Raw genomic sequence first — 24,481 nt, forward strand, 5'->3', positions numbered from 1 at the left:
ATTCTGAATGGCCATCGATGGAAGAATGGATAAAGAAAATGCAGTACGTAAATACAGTGGAATATCATTCAGACTTAAAAAGGAAGGAAGTTGCTGCCATATGCAAGAACATGGATGACCTTGAGAACATTATGCTAAGTGAAATAAAGCAGTCAGAGAAGGACAAATGCTGCATAATTCCATTGTACAAGGTATCTGAAATAGTCTCCTAGAAGCAGAAAATAGAATGATGTTGCTGGGGGGTGGGGAGAGGGGAAAATGAGGTGCTGCTTTCAACTGATATAAAGTTGCAATTAAGCAGGCTGGAAAAGTTCTGAACATCTGTACCACACTGTGTTACTATAGTTAACCACACTGTATTATGCACTTAAAATTTGTTAAGAGGGAAGATCTCTAATTTTTGTTCTACAACAATTAAAAACAAAAAAGATTTTTAAGTTGAATCTTAATAACTTTTAGCAATAATGAAAAACAAATATCTATGGAAACAAAATGCAACTGAGTGGATTTCAGATTTTAAGACTTAGAATCAATTTTCTTTACACACACACTTTTTTTTTTCTTAAAGGGAGAATAAAGCTGAGCTTTTGGTAGTTACGATATATATCTGGTATCAGATGAGTTTAAAAATACTATAGAAGGACAGAAGCAACTGGGAAGAAATTCAGGAAACTTAATCCTTCATTCAATTGGTCACTCTGTGGTCTGAGCTGGGTAGGAAGAGACAAAGCATGGTAGAAGGGAATAATCCGAAGGGTACCTCTTAGATTCTTCTACCATCCATTACTGAAGGCTAGAGCATCAATTATTCAGAAAAAGATAACTCAATGGAGGAAGCACATGGTAACTATTAAGATTCCCCTGCTGCTCCATTCAGTCCCTGTTGCCACATATTTTTGCTGACCCCACAGAGAAGCCACAATTTTTTTATTATTATTAAGTTCAGTTAGCCAATGTATAGAACATTAGTTTTTGATGTGGTGTTCAATATAAGCCAAGATTTAGTATCTGACAAAGAATAAACATATATGCAATGCAAACAACAACAACAACATGAGTACCAGTTACAGAATTTCTTCCTACCATGCTCCAGTTGCTGTGGTAGGAGCTTATACACTAAATATGACTGCCAAGATTTTATAAAAGATGAAAATGCTACTCAAGAGGGTGCATATCTTGACCAAAGTCTTGCATCCAGGAATTGGCATTTGGATTTTAAGTTCAACTTATCTGATTCAATAGTCTATGCCTATGCCTAAACAGAAATTTTTGCTAAAACTTTATAAAATCTGAATATTCCTACCCATCAACCTCCAAATTTTGGAGAATAAATTCTAATCACAAAATCCCTCTCTCTAATAAAATTAAGATTCTGTTATTATTTTTTTTTTTAGAAATACAACGAATAATTTTTAAGTGGAACTTATAAAATACTAAATCTGCCAAAAGGAAGAGACATTTAAAATTAACATTTTTTAAAAAATTAGCGTATGAGCATAAGTATGAATTATATGCATTTATTATATAATTCTGAATATCTTTTCCTCATTGCAGAAGAAAATGTCACAGGCACTTTGAAGTAGACATGTGCCCAAGGCTGTATATTTTCAATCACATGATTAAAGACTATTTATCACATATTTCAGTGCCGACACCAGCTTTCTTTCCTCAAACACTGCCTATTCCAAAGCTCATCTCAGGAATGGTTCTGATGAATCTAGATCCACTAATTCAAGTGACTGATCTGGTTCATAATTTGTCTCATTCAATGATAGCTTGCTTTCAATAGGAGCAAAGGTCTTATTTGTCTAACTCCTAGAGAATGAAGCTAAAAATTTGGAATTTCAGCTCCCGCAAGCAAGAGAGAAGTGATTTGCTTGCTTACTTATGTATTTGTTTCCACTTTAAACCACCCCTTCTCTGTCTTATAAAATCATGCCATGTGATTACGCTCTGCTGCGTGTAGGACGGGCCTTAACGTTACATAAAATATTGTGGTGACTCAGCAAGGTCGAAAAGAAAAAGGAAATTGATACCTCTGGTTTAAGAAGAGAAGGCCTCAGGAGTTGCTGTTGCTGCCAAAGGAAATTAAAATAGAAAAAGGTTTAGAAAATATTTCCAGTGGAAAAGGGAGATCATGATTGAAAAGAGAGAAAAAAAAAGGCCACAGCTTAAAACTGGTTACCTTGGAATTATGAGTTATTATTCCTGTGATAGCCACCAATATTTTGACTATTGATGTTGGAATGTGAAATAAAGAATTAGTTTGCATTTCATCATTGTTTTAATTAACATCGAAGTTAATAACCTTTAATAAATGAAAACCTGTATAACTTTTTGGTTCAAACTTTTTCAGGTAAAAAGTTATTTACAATTTTAAAAGCATTTCAAGTGCCACAGGATCCTTTTGAACAAACTTAACTCTGTTTTAAATTGCCCCCTTTTTTTCCTCCCCAGTCACATCAAGTGTAATCAGGTTCATTACTGAGAAGGGTAGAGCGCATAACATAATGATACAGTCATAACATACTCATCGTCATATTTAAGAAATGCTCCCCACTTGTCTTTTTACCAAAACCTGGGCTGCTTACAGTCAAGCATTGAGCATGATTTTGGAAATTCTTTTGTGATCGGGGAAATTGTCCTTCCTTGGATTTTGCAGGGATCACTCCTTACTGCCTCTCAGCCTCACCCACACTCAAAGGAAACATGGTGTCTGTTGGTCTGTTTCCTGATAATTTACCCTTTAAACACATGGGAACAAGAGAGACAGTTCAAGTTTTGGTTTATCCACTCCTTGAGGGAATGGTTACACAACACAAATCTTACATGGGAATGACACTGGGAACGTGGGCATTGAAATTCCAGCAGACCATTCCAGTGGCAAACCAGCCATTGGAAATGGCCAGGAGAACAACCATGTGACTGAAGGGAGGATCAATTGTCCATGACACGGCTGTGAGTGACTTTGTCTAGTTAAGGTATTCCTTTAAAGGAGTAGGAGGTTGAAGGTAGAGATAGTCTGATCCAATCTGTTAGCTATGACACCTGTCCCTGAAAACCAGTTATTCTTAAATGCATTCTTCTGGATTTCCAAATACATTAGGACTTGTTCATTCTAAACTAGTGGCCAGTCGGGTCGTGAGCTCACTTCACTGTCTTGACTGGGAAGCCGTCTGCTCAACTCAGCCACAGCACCACTTTCAGGACAGCTGGGCCAAATCCCACTGGCTAGAACATCCACCACCTTCTCCATAGACCCAAGAGTCACATGAACACGATGGAGAAGCCAGAGATTTCTCATAGTCTGACTCTTGAAAACTCTTTAAGGTCTTAAGCTCTCATGTGTTAGGAAGGAGCTTTGGACTCTGGTAAAAGGGACAAAAGTCCCAGGTTGTTAGAGTAAGTTTCTAGCCTTAGGGAAAAAAAAAAAAAAAAATCTGGGCGAATGTCACAATACTGAGTAATAGCAATTCAGGAAACAATATATTTATCCTTGGAAAGGGGAGCATTTGATATTTGTTCACCCACTTAAAACCCCAGAACAAACCAGCAACAGGTACAAAAGACAATAAATAGCAGAGCATACTTATAAGTTTTATTGAAATAAAGGAAAATACCCTACCTATGAAAGAATGAAAATCAGTCCTGCCTATAAAGCAAATATTTTCCTAGTAAGCTTTATATAACACCATAAAGCCCTTACCTCTGATGCATAACCTCTCCTGCAAGGCAGAAACAAAGAAATCAGTATTAAACAACTTAGAGTTTCAGATTAAATGAAATTATAGATAAGGGCTTTTTTTTTTTAATCTGGGAAAAAATAAGGTAATTTTTACTAAAAATTGTCTCAGTGAGAAATACATTCTGTGGCAGTTTATGAGGACAGGAGCATCGAGTTTTCATGCCTGCATTACTAAAACAGACTCTCACGCTGCACCAACAGCACACCTTACACAATCTATTTTATCTCAGTGGTGTATAATAACACACTTTGACTCTCTTATTATCAACTGGATTAAAAATATTCTATATCATCTCTAACCTAGACAAGTCTTGGTACATATAAGATACTCATTGGGGAAAAGATGTGTTTTATACATGAAGAGCATATCGATACAGGATAAAAATGACCTCGATGCCTAGAATATATTCTTCCAAACGTTGGTAAGATGTTTTTTTGTCTGTTTGCATCAATTTATTCTAAAAATAATGAATGCAGAATACTGACTAGCTTTAAGGGTCAATGACATTATGAGACATAAGAGCTGAATACTTTCATTTTCATTTCATATTCAGTATTACCATACAGATTTATAAAGTTCATGGACCACAAGTTGGGGAAATGTTCCACTGTACTTGAGGGGGGGGGGGAAGTATACAATGCTTTTAGTGTTGAATGTCATTAATTATAACAATTTTTTTTGTCTATTATTTACAGTTGACCTAAAGTACTGTTACATATTGTATGCTTTTATGAACCAAGTGTACAAAGCTAGTAACTGCTATGTAGAGACACATAACTTTAAAGTCCAACAAAACGATCTCTCTAGAGAATTTCTTTAAAATATTACAAGGCCTTGACAAAATAAGTCTACTTATCTGAACAAATCTTAAGTGCTTAAGGCATTACTGATTGAAATGGTTGGTCATAATGGTAGTATAATGCTCACTTAATTTTATTGGCAATTCATTATTTGAAATGGTTCTTTAGTGAGTTTTGCTTCTATGATTCTGCCAATAGTTATGAGAATGATAATCCTTCTAAAGCATTTAGAAGTTTCCTCAATTTGTATCTTTCAGAGAACAGATAATGACAGCTCATACTCTGGTTTTAGTAATGAGAATTGAGTCACATACGTGATATAAAGTGTCCAACCAAAGCTGGACTTCCTTCTCCAGGATATTTAAGCTGACTTTTTTCATTAGCAGCCTTTTCCCTACATGTAGAAAATAAAGTATCAAGAGATGAGCTACACTGTTTTTAGTTAACTTTTAGTTAACAAGTAACTTTTGGTTATCTTTCATGTGGTTATTTGTACTGTTTGTCTCAGCTCAAAGGCAGAATGTGACTTGGAAAAAGCACACAACAGAATCACTGTGTATCATTGTCTGTGGGCTTTCAATTAACACGACTTCCTGTTCATCCTTCTAAGACCAGTCATATAATACTGATGCATTTTTATGTAGATTATATCCAGTGTGTATTAGTTATTCACTTCCCACGTTTTTTATGCATTAAGCTTACTTTTAACAATAAGGAAAATGTATGGTAACCTACTTTTGTCTTTTAAAAAGGTATCTAATAATTTCTTACACACTAATTAGCACATAATGAATGCAGAAGAAAAAAAATGGTGTTCTTTTTCTGGAGGTTGGCTGTCAGGTTGTGGGGGCTCAGGGATTGAGAAGAGTAATAATATTTTGGCCTGTGTACTCAAAGAATTATTTATAGGTCACATGCTGATGAAGTAAGAGATCTCTAAACAGAATGTGTAAGTAAAAAACTAGATTAAATATAAAACATGGGAATGGATGTTTCATTTGAAAAGCCTAAGATACTAGTAAAACATTTAGACTAAGTAAATTTTATAAGGCCGTAGATACCTACATAAAATTGATATTTGGAGTTTTTATATTTCTTTGTAATTATTTAGAGAATACATTATCAAGGAATTTCTTTCACATATCCAAGAAGTCAATACAAAATAGTTTTTAAAAACACACAGTCATATCAAAGGCTTACACACTCATGAATAATACCTTGTCAGAGTCCGCCAAATAGCACAAGTTCTCATGCATATAACTGGCTGCCAACAAAAACTCCAACTGAAGTGTTTCAGTGAAAGACAGAAAAAAATCATGTTCAAGAACCCCAAGAAGAAAATTACTCTTGATTTGGATGAAAAGAATCTGAATCAGAGGAGCTAATGAAAATCATTAGATTTATAGCTTTTTTAAAAAATCTGATACTATTAGGGATGACAGACCAAATACTTGAAGGAATGTCACATAATGTAAGAGCTGAACAAAACCTTTGGAATGATGCATTATAGGGCCCTGAGCCTATATTAATACACTTACAGTGGAAATGATCAAGCAAGGCTTTTGCCTATATTTTGAAATTGTGCTTTGTTTTCCTGTGTAGACTTTTATCTTCTACAATATTAAAACTGCAGAATAAATCAAATAATTACACTTGTATTCAAAGTGGGAAATTACAAATAAAATTCATTCCATGTGTTATATGGGAAAACCGTGTAATTACTTGCTGGTCAAGTGCAGCTTTCATTAAGAAGATAGCACTTAGCTGAGCTGATGCTTTTAAGACTTTGCCGAGCTGAGTTCTGAGAACAACTACAACATAAAATTTCTTTCTGAAGTATACATTTTTATCCTATTTGCCTAATACAAAGAGTAAAGGCTTATATAAAACTGATGACAGTTCACTAGATATATTCCTTCTTGATTTCTATTTAATGTGTTTATATTTTATTTGTACGACTAAATTTGGATGATTTATCCAGAGTAATGAAAGGTAACTATTCGGGGCGCCTGGGTGGCTCAGTCGGTTGAGCCCCTGCCTCGGCTCAGGTCATGATCTCAGGGCCCTGGGATCGAGCCGTAGTCAGGCTCCCTGCTCAGCAGGAAGCCTGCTTCTCCCTCTCCTCCCTGCTTGTTCTCTATCTCTTGCTATCTCTCACTATCTCTTGCTATCTCTGTCTCTCCCTCTCAGATAAATAAATATAATCTTTAAAAAAAGATAACTAGAAATGAAGCTAATATACTTTTCTAAAATTTTGATAGACAAACATTATTGATAAACTTAATAAAAATATTTTAAATTTTCAAATAGTAACTAAATTCATAGTAGATAAACCTTCGTAGACATTTATTGAAACTTATTTTGATGAAACTGATTAGAATTTCTTTATTAAACTATTAAACTGGAGAAAAATATTTTCTTTGAAGGAGAATCTTCTGATAAAATTATGAGATGATATCACATTATGAGATGATACCAAAATGTGAACAAGCAAAACTGAAGACCACTTTAAACATCTGTGGGAAAAATGAAATGTCTTACAAAAGCCAGCACGATTTATTTTCATTATAAAGGGAAGAAAAAACATAATGAGAAATAAACAGAGTAAGACCATAATTGAAAAAGTAAAAGATTTTTCAAATGTATAAGCATACTAGTAAGATAAAAGCAAGCCAGAATAGAGAATGTTCTTGTAAGAAAACAAATGACTACATCTTACAGCACCTGGGATTTATTTTGGAATACCATAATATCTGTCAAATCCTACATTTCTAGATACATAACATTTTTACTTTGGTAGTGTTTAAACTTACCAAATACATGGGCTTCAAGGAAAGAACAGAACCTATGATATCATTTTTTTTAGATTATTTTAACAGTTTGCTTTTTTTTCTGAAGCACTCAATAAAACTATGATCAGAAAGTAAACGTAGGCATTACTGCATTAACATGCTAACAAGCCATTGGTTTAACCTGGAGATCGAACTTTCTTGCCCACATATTCCCATTGAAAAATAGATTGAAATTACTTACTTTTTAAATAAATGCAGACAAACAATGCTACTTCGTAGTTAAGAAAATTAAGGTAAATCTATAATATGAGTTAGAAAAGATGAGGTTAATAATCTTTAAAAGTAAAAAAAAAATGAGGAAAAAAACAGCATTGCACTGAGTTTAGGGTAAAAGAACGGAATCTTCTTTAATCGTTCAAATTTGCCTCCTCTCGAAGATTTCAGTCAACAGAAGAGTTGTCCAGTTAAAAGAGGAAGAGCATTACAGTGAGGCAGACTGACTGTGAGGTGGGTTCTCAGGGTCCTCGACAATACTGTGCAAACTCCCCTGGTCGTGTTCAGTGACTTCCACACTTTCTGTCTCTGGAGGACAACTACTTCCAAGTCTTGAGTTGTGTGTTGGTGGAAAGTTTTTTTCGATCTGACTGTACATGTTAGCTACCGACTTTTCAAGGTCGGCTAAGTTTTTAATATGCTTGAGGATGCCCTTTGGTTCTCTCTGGGGATCTGCACGGCACACTGTTGCGGGTGCTGGTGGCTGTGGGACAGAGGGCTCGATTTCCTCGGCGGGTGTCACACTGACAGTGTGCTTAACAACGGGTACACAGACACACGTAATGGACGGAGCCCAAGTTGGAGGAGACAGAGGAGAGGGAAGAGGGGGGGATGGGGGAGGGAGGGAGGCGAGTGAAGGTAGAAGAGGTGAAGGAGAAGAAGAGGGAGAAGAAGGGGGGGTGGAAAGTGGAAAAAGTGGAGGAGGGGGAGGAAGAGGGGAGATATTTGGTGGTTTGGGAAGCATTTCAAAAATGTTCCTTCTGGTTTCAACTGTCAACATACATGTGGGTGTCTCTCTCCTAAAGACGGGGGAGTTTAAAATGCAGGGCACTGAAGGAGAAAGTTCCAAGGAACAGTCAGCAGGAGAAAGGATGATACCAGGTTCGGACTGGAGTTCCACAGTTCTTGAAACAGTCAGCAAAGTGGAGGAGGAGGACTCAGGTGAAGAAGAGCAACATGAGGAGTCTGAAGACAGAGATTCCAAGGGCTCTGCTCCACGTATGAGCAGTGGTTCACCGTGCCTTGTTTCTCCTCTCTTGGCAACATTCGAATCTCCAACTGGAGGCAGGGGATTACTGCTACCTCTTTTGTTTGGAAGGGTCTCTGTGGTTTCCTCTGCACCTTCCTGCCTGTGGCTTTGCCATTGCTCCAGCTCTATGGTTTCTGGTCCCCTGGGAAGTTCCCACACTGGTCTCTGAGGGAAGTGGACCGGCTGATTCCACATCCTCTGAAACATTTCTCTTGGGCCCCTCAGGGACTTACTCCGGGCTTGTGTTCTGGGTAAAAATGAGTCTATAAAATCTGTTCTTAGTAAAAAGTCTGAATTTGTTGGTCTTGGATCTAGAGTTTCCTTATAAAGAGTACTGTGGATACTTAAGGTGTCCTCATCAGATGTCAGGGTGTATTTTCTTGCCGACTTGGGCTGGTTGTTCTTAAGGGATCCATCTACATGAGCCTGCTTGTGAGTCTCAATAGTGCTGGAAGAAGAAAAGGGCATCACAGTGTGGGGACTTTTCCTGTCTTCCAAGACTGACTTATTTCCCCTGCTTTGTTGGAAATGGTAGAGAAGGAAAAGACTTGAAAGAAAAGAAGATAATGAAATGTAAGGAAACAGGTTGTGACATAGCTTTCACGAGAAAGATGTCTTTATGGTTCTCATTATGACTTCAAAATATAAAAGGCCGAATAACACTAATCTACGGAAGCCAGACATTACTTTCATGTCCCTGTTCTCAGAAAGGTAGGGCAAGAAAAGCTTGAGAGCTGTGAGTAGCATGAGAAATTTTCATTTTTTTTTTTCTTTAGAAAAATGCTTCAATCTGTAGACTGATTTTTTTTTTCCCCCAGTTAGATACAGCAAAGTATCCATGACCACACGTAACAGTTCCCTTATGCAGAAATCATGATTCTCCAAATTGCAAGCCAGCATTTTGGCTAATGGTTTCATATCCTTTGCTTTGGCTGAGGGTGCTCAGAGCAGACTGTTCGGGGGGGAAAAGGATCCTTAGCTGTATCTGATTCAGTAACATTATCTCTCCTCTCAGTCATTCTGTCCTGGAGCTAAAAGTACTCTCCTATCTGAGATAAAGCTTAGAAGAGAATACACAAAGGAATTCTCTATTTCCTAAATTAGAGAATTAAAGTCTCCAAGGACAGGTGGGAGAATTTCTCTCATAGAGTTCAGTTCAAAATCACAATGGAGAAATTGGAGTTATGCTAGAATCTGGACAGAGGTTATTCCCTCCCATTTCAATTTTAAGCTGAATCCATTTTAAAATGCTATAAACAGTACAAATAAGAAGAGGGGCTATTGGTATGGATTTTGAATATGGTCTGCATCAAATTTTGGTCAAGACCAACTTTAATGAAAAGACTTATGTTCAAATTACATAGTTTCGATATCCCTGGAAGAGTGGCTCATACACTGACACTGAGCTTCAGTGGCTGAGAGTGATAAATAAGTCAACCAAGTGAAAGGACATAAGCAAGTGTCTGTAATGAAAGCATCAGGACCTTTCTCCCAGCAAGGCTGGCTGGTTTTCAATAGTCTCTCCTCAGATTTTGCTCTCAAGCTCAAACAGAGTAACATTTTCTTGATTATTGTTTAATATTGACCCACACAGCAGGAATGAAATAAAAGGAAATACTGTGAATAAAAATTACGTGGCCACAAGGAAAAAGGAGAATGACAGGTGAGGCAATAAAATGCTATATAAAGCTGAAGTTGTTACTGAGTCATTTCACAAAGATACAAACTACAAAGGGACAATCCTCACAAGTGGACTTGGGGTATCAGGCCCACCTGGATAATTCAGGAAGGACAGACAATTTGGATTAAGCAGACATCAAACCCTTCTCCTGATCTTGCAAAGTCATTTTTTTTTTTTTTTTAATAAATGGACTTGACACATTATTTGGCAATTTTTTAAAAATAGATTTGTTCTTGGTTTAATTCTTCTTGGAAAGAACTATCTATATAATGGGACTGCATCACTTTTGATTGAGAGACACCTTGAAATACTTTTAACAAATTAAAAGCGAGAATTTTGATACACTTCTTGGGAGGCACAGTTTCAAGACACCAAAAGGGAATGAGGTATGGAAGGTAGAACTTTCTTTTTAAAAGGCAAATGACTCCATGGTAAAAGATGAAGATTACTATATTTAGAGTAAAACTTAACCTATTCTCTTGTATCTTTTTTCCCTAATGCCTCGTATTAGAATGATATTATTTACTTACTTATGCCTATGTATCCACAGGTGGGAAAGAGAAAACATGCAACAGAAAAAAAAAAAAAAAAAGAGTTTGAACTATAGTTAATTTGAGGTGATTATTAAAATACTAACAGGAACTTGATTTAAACATTTGATAGGTATATCCAGAAAAGAAAATGCATGTTTTTGTATTTTCTTTGTATTTACTCGTAAGAATGATATGTAATAATATTTTAGACAAAACCATATGGCATTCCTTTGGTTGTCTCATCACATAAAATAGCTAGCTGTCCGTTTCCTATACCTAGGTAAAATTCACCTTCAATACACATGGTTGATTTCAATCCCAAAGGAGATATTTTAAATGAGATTCTGAGAATTATTTCTATGTCCTAATTGAAAAATTAGTCCACACTGATTTATAAAGAAGGTATTGATACTGTTTGGAACAAAGTAAATATACAAGTTCTGTGATGACTATTATAGAGCAACTGATGAATCTGTATGATGTTATTAATTAGATCATTAAGGTTTTTTTCAAAAAGGACCTTTGATTTTTTTTTTCTTTTATTTTGATAATAATTCTTTTGGAGCTAGTCTGTTTTCTAGTAATATATGGTTAGAATCCCGGTATAAAGTTTTTAAATAGATAGGTTAAACATTTGTTAAAGATATTTAAATGTGCAGAACTCAAAATACTTCATTAAATGCGTATTATAATTGCAAAATTCTCTAAGTCTACCACAATTTTTCAAATAAAAGTAGTCCTTAAGTGTTGCTATTTGAAAATGGTCACCATCAAACTATATTGATTCCAGATGATGTTACAGTATATCTACTTTTGTTAAGTAAAAATGAATATATGTCACTATTTTCAGATAAAACAAAACTTTACACCTAAGTCTTGTTTAGTTTCTGAGTATTTTTTTGCTGGAGAGAGGTGGTTAATATAGAGAGAATCAAATCATATTGGCTCAATTCCTACATTCACCAGTAATTCAAAAAGAGACCATCGTTTTCAACTCATTAAAAAAATTTAAAAACTGTATTTAAAAGCATGAATCCTGTATCATATTATTTTAGAAATAAAATGCCAAGCACTAAGGTCTCAAACATTAAATTCAATTTTAGCATTAAGATATACAACATAAAAATCAATTTTAACATTTTTAAAACTTCTTAACATCACCTTGTATAGTAGTATTAATATGGCAAAGAATATTGATACATGTGGTTAAAACCAGTTTTCCCATTAAAAGGTAAATTTCATAATTTTTGAGGCTTGCTTTATTCCTACTAGTAAATGCTACAAATGTAACACAGTCCAATGTGTTTTAGTCCCTCAGCTCCACCAAATTCCAGTTGCTAAAAGGTATCTTGGATTTAATTCAGTCATATTCAAAGTTTTATAACATCATTTGTTGTTGTGCATGTCATGTCCAAAAATAGTTACTCTTTAATTTTTAAAACACAGGCAAGTTAAATAACTCCAAAAGGAATCAGGTTATAAGGGTAGCATCATTATGGGAATATCTGTGAAGTCTTTTCACAATAATTTAAATGTTTTTCAAATGTGGATGATTTGATAATGCTTAGAGGTTCTAAATATTGTGGGAAAAAATACTAAGCTATCACAGTAGTCTCTTTTGAGAGGAATATAATGAAAAACATATTCTTTAAGTGGTTGGATATTTAATATTTAATTCTTCATTCAGGTTTCAGATTTTCATTACTCTGTCTTATGATATCCTAAGATAGTATCTTTAAAAAGTCTATGATTTAAACCATAACATCAGTTTTAAACTACCGAATAGGAGTTGGCTTTTGATACCAAATCAGGAATTACTATTTTATGATTATGCTTTATTTTTCCTTATTTCCTATGAGAAAAAAAATTTCAGAATGTATTTTTAATTTTGGAGAAAAAAATGTATCTGCATAATTGTGAAGGGTTCCAGATTAAATAGACTATTCAAGCTAGACATCTGCACATTTTGTCTTACTCAGTTTTTAATGGTTTTTGTTTGCTTATGTTTTGGTTATTATTTTTCAGTTCAACTTTTCTTAGGTTCTCATCTTAACAATTTTTTTTTTTCTAAGAAACATGTCGTAATTCAAGTAACCTGCATTTCCGCATCAGGTTGAAATGAAATACCCCCCAGCATCCATCACACCCACCTGTCAGGGCAGCTGCAAGGCCTACTTACATGGTGCTGTCCCCCAGCTCCTCGTACAGGTGCGCCCCAGGGGGAGGCGGGGGCGGCGGGGGCACGGCCACGGGTGCTGGTGCGGGCGCCGCGGGCTTGGCCGCAGGTAAGGCCGACTGGATTCGCGCTGTCTTGGTGCACTCAGCTTGGCGGCTTGAATAAGGCAAGGATGTTTTGGAAAACTCATTTTAGAAATCATGTATGTATCCGTTAGCATACGAACCCACTAAAAACATCAGGAACACAAATATTCGAACTTATAAACTGACAGAATTATAAAAGCATCCCCACAGAGTATCTTTCTCCTATATCCTCTTCCCCTTCAGTTCTTTAAAAGATTTACCCTTGAATAACGGGTAGAATTCAGTAGAAATATATGCAAGTTAAGTGAAATAGTAATATTAAAGGTGGGGGCAAGCTATCTATAAAAATGTGATTAATAATTGGTGGTTATTCAATGGATCTCATAATTGGAAGCAATGCTGAAGATGCATAATGTTCAAGATACATAATTTTTCTTTATCTTTCATCGTCCATCTGTTTAAAGAAGAGTTATTTTGCTTAAAATGATTTGAAACATTTTTGACATTCGTTGATAGAGGTTGTGTAGTTTACAGAGGATCTCTCTCCTAAAGAGGAGGGGGATGGCTAGCTTTGGTTTCCTTTGGATACCTAGGACACCCGGGATTCTATCCTTAGAGCTTTGCAGCCCTTTCTGAATGTCCTGGACACCAACGGTTAGTTCCTTCCTCAAAACCAAGATCTCAAAGTGTGGAAGCTATCAGAGCAAAATGCCTTTCTTCTGTATATACAAAAGCACAAGAGAATTTGAACTAAAAAGTATACACCTCCTGCAGATAGATACAAGGAGTATCTGGGGTTTTTCTTTTCATAGTATGTAAAATCATATGCAAGATGTTAATTATACTTACACTTTAAACCTGTTTTGAAAAGCAATGAGTAAAAAAGAGAGAAATTTACATTAGAAGTGCTGCATTCATAATATTATAACATCTGATTTATTCTGCATGATGAATAATTTACCGGTTAAACTCATAATGACACAGACTTAATGACACAGCAGGGAAACTAAGTATCTCCATTCAGAAAGTCAGAATGTGGGAGCACTTTATTATCACTGGCAACATTACAGAAGCTGTGAAAACATTCATTACAGGGAAACAAATGAACTAAATGGAGCAAAAAAAAAAAAAAAAACTAGATGAAAACATGGAGACATGAATTTGAACTCTGATGGAGAAATGGAATAGTAAAGATGATCGTTGTAATCGGCTTCTCAGCGCCCTGGGTGTGTTATAGGGTTGGAGTCAGGCAACAAGCCCGGATTATACCCTGGGCTTCTCTTTGCAGCAGAGGTTGGAAGGTGCCCCTCCCAGGTCATGAATCCATGGCACTTTCTTTCCATATTTGCCCCTTAACTTTTCTGTGTATAGTGAATTTCAAAAACGAATGTTAATACGAAAGAATAGCCATCCATCCAGTCTTTCTTATAAGCAGAATATAAAAATATGAACGTTAGATGTGTAAATATTAGAATGTTACTTTGAAAGATGAGCAGTGCAAACCTCATTTAGTTTAATTCTGTTAGTTTACAAAAAGCTATAACTAAAATGAATTCATAGAGTGTCGATCTGATTACTGAACTAAAAAAAAATTAAATCATTTACAACATATTTAAATACTAAGCATCTTAGTGGTTTGTTAAATTTCAGACCACTGAGTATAATGTCTAGGATGCTTCAGTTTTGTTCACTGCATTGTGTGTCAAATATAAGAGGTTTCCTCCCTGGTTTTCTTGCTACAGGATCCCTTTGGGAAGCAATGCAATGAACAAGAATAACTGTAAGACAGACTAGATTTAACATGAAAATTAATACTGGCTTGACGGCTTAAAAATTTAAAACATTTGTCCACTCTTAAGTTGGTTCATAGGCTTTAGATTTGGTGTATCAATTGATTTGTTAAGGATACTTCAGACTCCAATATATCAACCTAAATGTTGTATTTGCAACTTCACATTGCTTTTGTGATGAAAGATATTCCTATGGCATCTTCATGCAGAGCCTACTTTTCAATTTTTAGGTTGGAATTACCTTGCTTGATTTAATTCAAAAGAAAATTCTCAGTGTTCGAGAACAAAGACAGCAGTTTAAGAATATGTAAGTGCTGGTTGAGTCCTTCCTGTAAGTATTTTAAATGATGAAGGACAGTTCTGCCATTATTCCTTCCTCTGTGTTATGTCCCTAATTCATATGACTGGAGATCCCTGTTATTTATTTGCATTTTGGGGTACCCTTAGGGCCACCACTCTTCTTAACCTATTCCGGAACTCTTTTCACCAATCATTATCAATATGTTTTAAATGCCTAGACCTCTATTACAAAGGTTCCCCACACCTAGTGTCAAATAAAGAATAGCTTACTAGATGACTTCGAATACAGATGCTCACATTAGCTGTAATTACTTCACTACTTCGAAGGGCCTAAATAAGACAAATATAGATATTTTAAATGGAAACATTTGCCCGTAGGAACGAGAAAAATGGAAGGCCTCCACAGCCAAAATATCCTGGTCGTATGTTACAATATAGGTTCTCACAGGGCTACCCAGGAAGGAAAAACCCCCATGGAAAATGACCTATGGCATACCATGATTTTTAAGTGATTTTGCCAACACAGATGCAAATTTAACAACATGGATACAATGCTGTCGCGGCCATGTGGTTAGGTCGCAGACCCTCCTCGGGACCAGGGATATCTGTGCATGTCATTCCACTGCATATGACACTCCCTAGGATCCCTGCTACCTTCCCTCCTGAGGCTTGGAACCTAAGAGCACGAACATAGCCACAGGAGCTAACCTAACAGACCTATCGGAGGAGAACATATTAGGAGCACGGGAACAATGAGTACTCTGTGGGAAATGCTGGAAGTTTGTTTTGATTTCCCTTAAAGGAAGGCCATTGGGTGAAAGAAGGATACAGCAGTCCCCGAAATGTGTGCACCATTCCTGTTTTGGGACTCCAAAGCCATGTCCCCAGAGGTGGCTTTTCTATGATCCCATGTTCTGATCGAGGGGTACTTACTGTCTGTAGCTGACCAGAACCACCAAAATGGCAGGAATACAGCAGAGGATGATGATGAAGGCGAGTGCCAGCAAGGCCCCTTCCGTGTAGCCCAGACTTTCTCCTCGTTTTTTAATGCTGGTCACTGCCTCTGGAGTGCGGATCTCCAAAATGCGTCCTCCTTCCCCGTAATGCGGCTGGAAGTCTTTATTGATATCAAGCAGTTTGCCATCCAGAAATCTTTATTGTTAGATAAATAGTGAAGTCAGTGATGTTAACAGAAAAAAAGTTCTTTTTTTAAACAGATTTTCGTAATATCTTTTAGTATTTTCTTTAAAAATATTTTTGTAAACTATTAAAAATATTTTAAAGAAGATAATTTTGTAGTATCTTACCATTTTTATTAAATACTAAACTTTTTAAAAATAAATTTGTGATAACTTTGAATATTTTCTTTAATTGAAACACAAGCTGAGTCTTATGAATTAAAAAATATATATATAAAAAGAGCAATGAAGAAGAGCAACTACCACCAATAGACACATAACACAGATATTAATAACAATGACCCTTACTTAATATGCTCACAGACTTGAGAAAAATAATTACCAACACCACTGAACTTAATATCACTCTTGAAATTATATACATTATTAAGTTATTCAGGTGAATAAATATTCTAAATTACATATAGCAGAGTTTAAAATTACATCCTGCATTTTGTCTGCTTGGGTCCCCAATGATCCCGTAGCACAGAATGTTATAATGCTAATTTACTGCAGGCCAGAAAGCTACACAGTTAGGGCCACGGATCTGAGAGACCAACCCAAGCCTTCAGGCTCCAAAATCTCCATTTGTCTTGTATGTCGACACTTTCAAATTCCAAACCTTTAAAATGACATTTTATGGGCAAGAGGTGAACAAATTAAAAGGTGTTTCCTGTCTAGACAGAGAACACTATTATGAATGATGCAGATAGCAAATCAGTCAGGACGACAGGAATTAGCTAATTTAAGCCAACAGTTCTTACAAACTCTTCCTCTAAATAACGCAGTTCCTACCGTGGGCATCGCATTGGGGGGCGGGTAATCAAGGAATAAGTGTTACTTAATTTTATTGGATTGAATGATTTTGTGACATATTTTATGTTGTAATTAGCAGGTAATAGTTTTTTTCAAAATTCCTTGGGAACATTTGCACAATCCCTTATAAATACTACAATGTTGATGTAACAGTTGTGTTTTTAATAGCAGAAAGCCACACCATGTCTTAGGTATTTTTGTTTTTGAATTTTTAAAGATGTTCGTCTATAAAAATCAAATGTCTTAACTATAGAATATTGGAAAGCACAGAACTTTCCAAAAAGCAAAATTACTCATAGGCCCCCAACACAGAGGCTGCTCACATTTTGGTATATCCAAATTGAAACTTTCTTAAAAATATATTTTATTCTCATAATTACACAGCATATACAAAGTGAAAACTATTATTTTAGAAATATATTGCATAATATAAGCCTCCACACTTATGTTGAAAATGTGGAAAACACAAAGAAATGGGAAAAAAATTTTTAAATGGCCTCAAATTTCACCCATCCCATGATAACAAAGTGCCCCATGCTTGTTCATCTTACAGTCTATTTTATCCCTTTTGAGATTTTTTAATTTTCTGAATGATCATGCTGACTTTATATCTGCTGCACAGTGTTCATAGCTTCCTTATGGAAAAAATAAAGAGATGACCCATATCAGATACGAATTCCACTGGATAGTTATTAGACTTGCCATTTAAGAAATGCAATGGCTTGGATAACTCAATTTTAGTTTGAAAGGTGCACATGTTTTTACTCAAGTTTTCATATGGTAATATAAGGCAGTTAGAATTTTTGTTTTGTTTTTTTTGTTTTTTGTTTTTTACAAATATGCTTTTGTAGATATAAAATATACTTTTATAGCGTTTTTCCTAGGTTATTTTTAGGTCTGTTAAAAAATATAATAAAGACTGAACCATGGTTCCAAGTGCTAGAATAGAATGGTACCACATTTTGTTTGAATTGTTTATTAGATAAGGTAAGAAGTTCCAAATAAAGTATAGATTGAGTTCTGTTGCAAGAAAACAGTATTAGAAACTGGGAAGAATCAGAAATAGAGGTAGATCATTAGTATGGGGGAAGAATTCACTCCTATCATGCGGCATCCACCAGATGGACCCATTTCTACAGGATTCTTGCATTTGACATCCCATCAGCTGAGGGAATATTCCTTAGTCTTTTTCCATTCCAAGAGCTCCTTTATTTTGATATTTACTTTGGTTTATTTCTCAATTTAGGTAAATGTTCTCATTGTTTCATGGAAGAGTGGATTGCTTTTGAACCCATACCTCGTCTAGAATATCCTTCTTTTTGCTTTCTACATGCAAAACAGTTTGCCTGGGTAGGAATTCCTGAGTCACAACGTTTTTCCTTAAAAAACTGTGGATCCGATTCCCACTGCCTTTGACATTCTATCGTGCACATGGGATGTCTAAGGCTTAGCTAATTTTTTCTTTCTTTATAATTGAGTCACTTTTATTTGTGTTTCAGTGGTATTAAAACATATTCAGACACTTTTCAGTGACACATGACATTTTCGTTGATTCTGTGGGAAAGTAATGGAGTCTTTTTGTTATATTTTTAGTTTATGTTTCTGTAATAACAACTAAAGTGTTTTACCTCAGAGATGCCTACACTTGTCAGGTTGTATCTTCAATGTCCTCTAAATATATTTTGATCTCCTTTTAATTCTTTTTTTTTTTTCTTCTTTTTCTTAGTGTGCCCTGAGCTTCTTATGTATATACTTCATGTTGCCAATTTCTTTTTCAGATGTTTCCTCATTTCGGGCAAGTTTGGAGATTTTTCCATACCAAGGTGGAAAAAGTGGCCCCCAAACCTTCAGGCTTTTGTTTTATACTTTTTCTGATTTGCGGACAAAGCTAGCTTCCATGTTGGTCCTTGAAGAAGGACTCTGAGTCCTTATGTGTGTCTAACTGACACACAGCCAGGCAGTGAGCAGAGGACTGATGTCCTGAGGGGGAGGCAGTGTAGACCCCACCACCAGCACCATGGTGGAGAGCATTGGTGGGGTTCTTTCACCAGAAACAGGGAAGGATTCAGGGCTCCTCAAACACACATACCATTTCACTGTCCCATACGGTCTTGCTTTCCATTAAAAACGTTAAACTCTTTTCCAGTGGTTTCTGGAGGAGAATATTTACAGAGATAAATTCTACCTCTGAGTCATCAGGATGTTATTTCTTTTACTTTGTTTTTCAGTATTTATTACTGATCCCATTTTGCCCCCTGCTTATTTATCTTAGGAAGGAGATCTATCTGTTAGATCTGCTCTATTTTCCTGATGAGTGAGGGACAGGTGAGGCTAGGTAGGGAGAGAGAGGGAGGGGGCCATAAGATCAGGCTCACAAAATTCAAAAGTGTAGATGAAAGGAATCCACAGATCGGGGAACAAACCAGACCATCCTGTACTAGGTATCAGAGGTGGGTCTTGTTCTAACAGCTACTTGTGACCAAGAAAATTAGCGACCCTAAAAAGGAAGTAAGTCGCTGAAGCTGTTACCTCTAGTCCCTGCTCTATGGTGGTAAAAGGATTTAAGTTCCCTGGTTAACTTTCTATAAAAGACCAACCCTAAAAGCCCTCAGTGGCAACCCGGCCAGGACCCCTCTCACTCCTGAGAGCTTTTTCTGTATCCTTGCTTAACTTCTATCACTTTACTCACTCTCCTTTGTCCTTGAGATTCATTCTTCGACTCTGTGAGACAAGAACCTCGCTCTCCCAAATCACTGAAATGCAGTAAATTCCTAAGCCAATTCCTTGTCTTCTGATTCACTGTGCTGATGGAACACATGCAAACACGCATTCCTGCCTCTGTTTACTCATGTGGGTCTCAACTGTCAAAGTATGGTGTGTAAGCACCAGCTGACCCTGCATTTTACCTTGATGGTTATCATAGTGCAGTGTACATATAAATGTAGAAATAAAGGGGAGGGTGAGCAGGAGTATGCACTCTGTACTTCACAAAACCCTGAACCTAGATGGTAGAGGGGTGGCTACCTCTTTTCCTGGTAAATACCCTGTTTCTGGGTTTCTGAAACAGGCATACAGAGGGAGTGATGGTTAATACATCTGCCCACATCCATTCCACCTGAATAAGGTTGTTTTGCTTAATAAAGCAAATCACGGGTAGACCACTATTTCCTTTATACAATTCCAAATTATAGACTACTTTATATTCCTTAATATATATCATACTCTATTTATAGTAAACTAGAGTATAATATTAGTTTTCCATTATTTAATTTTTCACTATTCTTAATTTTTATGTTTTTTTTTTTTTTTTTCGCCCCTGGTCTTAGGAATTTGAAAGAAGCTTTATAAGAGCTTGGTAGTCAGATTCTATTTTAAATAAATGTGTTATTATACGCTATATTGTAAATGCAGTTTGTAGAGTGTACAGGCCCTTCCTACCTTCTCCACTTCCCGTTTACCATCTGGACAATGTTAAACAGGCTGGATGTATAAAAAGGTGCATGAACTAAAACTGTATTTGCTTTTTTTAAACAAATATTTAGTTAAGTTCTATTTTAAAGCAATATGATTTGTTTCTGCTAAGGATGCAGAAAGCCATAAGAGCCTGTGACTCCCACCCTAATGACAAAAAAGTCAGGTAATACGAAAATTGTAACATTTTGCAAGCAAAATGCCAAATGGCAAAGAGTGATAGTTTCCTCCACAGGGACATGAGACCGTGCACTGTTTCAGCTTTCACAGAACGAGGAAAACGTGGCGGCCAAAAAAGCAAATAAAAGAAATGAGCTAAAATGTTTTAAAGATTTATTCATTTGAGAGAGAGAGAGCACAAGAAGTGGGAGGAGCAGACTCCCTGCTGAGTGCAGAGTCAGACTCTGGGCTCAATCCCAGGACCCCAAGATCATGACCTGAGCTGAAGGCAGATGCTCAACTGACTGAGCCACTCAGGCACCCGCAAATGAGCTAAAATTTTAATAAATTTTTAGAAGCTAAGTGTGTACCAACATGCAAAGTTGGCATAAGAGATCCATGAACTCAAAGGAGGGGGGTTGGCATTGTACTCACTTGCAAACTGTTTTCCAAGGGCCCCGATAAGATAAACTAGGGACAAGGCTGGAGACAGGAGAGAAATCCCCTTCTAGTGCAGGGTTAGAGAGAGCAAGCAGCTAAGGCTGGAGCACCTTGTAATTCTTCGGACCTGTATCCCTTACAAAGCAAGAGCCTTAAGCTGCAGAAAGAGGGAGAGGAAGTATCCCAATCCCTAGGGGTCAGGCTAAATCCACTGCTTCTGGGGAAGAGGTATAAGCAACAATCCACTCCATGTAGAGGAGGAACAGGCATTCTCTTGGGCCGAAGACCCTGCACAGAGTAGAGGTTTCCTACTGGTCGGGAGGGGCAGGGAACACTCTGACACCCAAGACACACCACAAAGATGGTGTAGTGAGTAGCTGCCATGGGAAGGATGGGGGAGAAAAGCGAGAGAGCCTCAGCCCACATCCCAGGCACTCAGGCTAGACAAGGAGAAGAGAGAGCCACCCACCCACCTTGCTGCATGTCCACAGTGAGGGAAGAGCCAAGCAGTGAGCAGGCGCAGTCTGCCCCGATGAGAGGGGTAAGAGAATGCAGAGAAGTTCCCAGGGCCTGCAGGGAGACCCAGCAGTGGAGCCAGACCAGACACAGCCCAGATGCTGGGACATCAGACAGACTTTGATACACCTCTGCTTAGTATTACAGAATCTAGCAGAAAGCAAACAATATGCTTGAAGCAATGGGAAGTTCAATAAAGTGGTAGGAATCGTAAGAACCAAATGGAAATGGAAGCTTTTTTTTTTTTTTAAAGATATAAGGATGAAGAATTCCTTTAATGCGCGCATCAACAGGCTAACAGATGAATCCGTGAACTTGAAAACAAGGCAACGGCAATTATCTAAAGGAAAGCACAAAGAGAACAGAGGGCAAGGAGAAGACAAGAACAGACAGCATCCAAAAACGTGGAGAAAAATGAATTTTAATTGGAGTCCCAGAATGAGAAGAAAGAGAATCTAGGTTATAAGAAATACTTGGAAAGATAATGTCTAAGGATATTCTAGAAATTGAAACAACGTAAAAAACCAAAAACAAAAAATGCAGATTCAAGAAGGTCAAAGAACCACAGCAAGAATGAAAGCAGGATAAAAGGAATATATATTTACTGCAAAAAAATCTAAGTGATTCAGATAACCAAAAATAAGAAAAATCAAAATACTCATAACCTTGTAAAACAAAGTCATTAACATGTCATTACAGTGATTCCAGTCTTCTCTATGCTTTCATAAGCTTTTAAAGAAAAGTTTTGATATAGTTAAATCAGTTTTTAAAAATCAAAGTGAACTCCTCTGAGGAAATACCTTTTTTGTTTGTTTCTAATTCTTTGGCCCGGAAATTCCAACATCCTCAAAAGCTTACGTTTTAGGATCAGGGAAGTTGAAAATATAATCCTATTTCCGTTATGTGATAATCTTAATGTTCTAGTATATTTGTTCAGTGTTAAAAACTAAATTTTCAACAGCTCTCCTAACTACAGGATAGATAATATCAGTGCATTATGAGCCTTGGATTATGAAATATATCTGTATAATTTCATTATAAAATGTTTTGAGGAACAAGTCTGGGTCTTAGGTTACTATATTAATAATTAACTAATAATATATTAGACTTATATTATTATAGTGTCTCTCAGCTACTAGCTCAAGCTGCTAAGGGAAACTTTAATACTTCATGGCCATTCCATCCTCTTTTCAATACAGAACATTTTGATTTACAGTTATTCTCGATTTTTCCCTTCTTTCCTGGCTATTATAGTTATTCAATTGAATTTCTATCTTTACTCTTTACAATATAATCTAGGTTTGGGAAAACTTGTTTAGAATGAAGGATGTTTATCTTATACTTCCCAGTGTCAGTTGAAACCCAACTGGCTTCAGTTTCCAAACTGTTCACCTCTGAGGTGTTTACATGTGCAATTCAGATGATGATCATCATTACTTTACTCTTTAAAGCTAGACTAACAGCCTAAAGAAGACAGATGTTTCCAGAGTTAGGGAAAACACCCTGAATTCAAACAACCTATCATCATATTTAAAAATAAAACCAATGTATGTAAAAACACATAATGCAGATGTTTTAAGTAAATGTTAATGACAATAGAATATATGTAATTTTAAAGTATATTTCTAAATGAATTTTAAAATTAATACAATATGCAAAAATTGGCTTAATAGATCTAAAATGCTACTTCATCTGGATGTTGGTTCTAGAACTTGAGAGGGCGCTGCTGCTTAGTCATCTCTACCTCCCCACCGTGATTAACATACTATCTTGCCCATGGCCCAAACAGCTATTAAATTTAAGTTGATGAATAACATACTTAATAACTATGGCTCTTTTATAATTAAGTTGCTATTAAATCACTATTTCATTGTTGCTAAAATAGCAGCAGTGAAACTTTGCTCAAGAACAGATTTAAATTCAGAACAGACTCAACTCAGAATGTATGGGTTTTAATAGATAGATGTTTGCTGAATACATAAATGCAGCCACATATGGATATATTTGTAAATTAGTATATGCATATATTTATTTAGTGCTCTTGAGTATATATAGAGAAAGAAAAACTAAAAACTGAAATTATGGATTTGGGTACATATATATACACAAATACCAATAAATATTTAGAATAATATATTATTAAGTAAAAATGTATTTCAATTTAAATGAGAATTGCATGCCAAGAGTCTGGTGGACACTAGGTGTCACTAAAGCAAAGCTCAAACTAACAACAACAAAGGGGTAAGCTGTTCTAAAATGATTTCCAGGGGAGAACGCATAGCAGCTGTTTTGCTTAGAATTCTGCATTTTCTTTACTTATAGGATTCATAACTCAAATATTCAAATTCACCAGGATGAAATAAATAGATGGAAAGTATGGACTGAGGTGGAAGGGGTTATCCCCTTTGCCCCCCACTCCCAAGTCAAGGGGAAAAAAAAAAGAGAGAGACTAATTTTTGCTGATTCAACCTTGACGAAAGCTAGATTTATTCTTCAAATTCATGCCTACCAACATTGTCGCAGGCTGATACCTGAAGAAGGAATCTGTGCTCTCCCCCTCCGGACAGCTAGGGCGTGGGAGCAGGAGTGGAGGTCTGAGGTCATCTCTGTGGACTGCCCCTTGCTCCTAATGGACCTTCTGACCTCCAAAGTCACTCTCTCCCACACCTGGCCCTGAAAACGTCAAGGCATGA

General features: G+C 36.3%; 1 protein-coding gene across 8 annotated transcripts in view; it reads right to left on the reverse strand.

The window, feature by feature from the left end:
* PCDH15 (protocadherin related 15) overlaps positions 1 to 24,481 on the reverse strand; it is a 789,625-nt gene that overhangs the window by 11,787 nt on the left and 753,357 nt on the right. For 4 of the 8 annotated variants that reach the window (XM_035008613.1, XM_035008614.1, XM_035008609.1 and 1 more), the window contains 4 exons: positions 16,141 to 16,359; positions 13,967 to 13,975; positions 13,035 to 13,187; positions 10,853 to 10,858 (listed from right to left, as the gene is read on the reverse strand). In XM_035008613.1, coding sequence (XP_034864504.1) covers positions 10,853 to 10,858; positions 13,035 to 13,187; positions 13,967 to 13,975; positions 16,141 to 16,359 — 387 coding nt within the window. Of the gene's footprint in view, positions 1 to 2,036; positions 2,076 to 3,706; positions 3,726 to 5,763; positions 5,830 to 10,852; positions 10,859 to 13,034; positions 13,188 to 13,966; positions 13,976 to 16,140; positions 16,360 to 24,481 lie in introns of all 8 variants that reach the window. The other 4 variants (XM_035008612.1, XM_035008608.1, XM_035008610.1 and 1 more) reach the window with 3 other exon arrangements.

This window comes from Mirounga leonina, unplaced genomic scaffold (genome assembly GCF_011800145.1).
Source record: "Mirounga leonina isolate KUSES-001 unplaced genomic scaffold, KU_Mleo_1.0 Mir_152, whole genome shotgun sequence".
Taxonomy (NCBI): Eukaryota; Metazoa; Chordata; class Mammalia; order Carnivora; family Phocidae; genus Mirounga; species Mirounga leonina.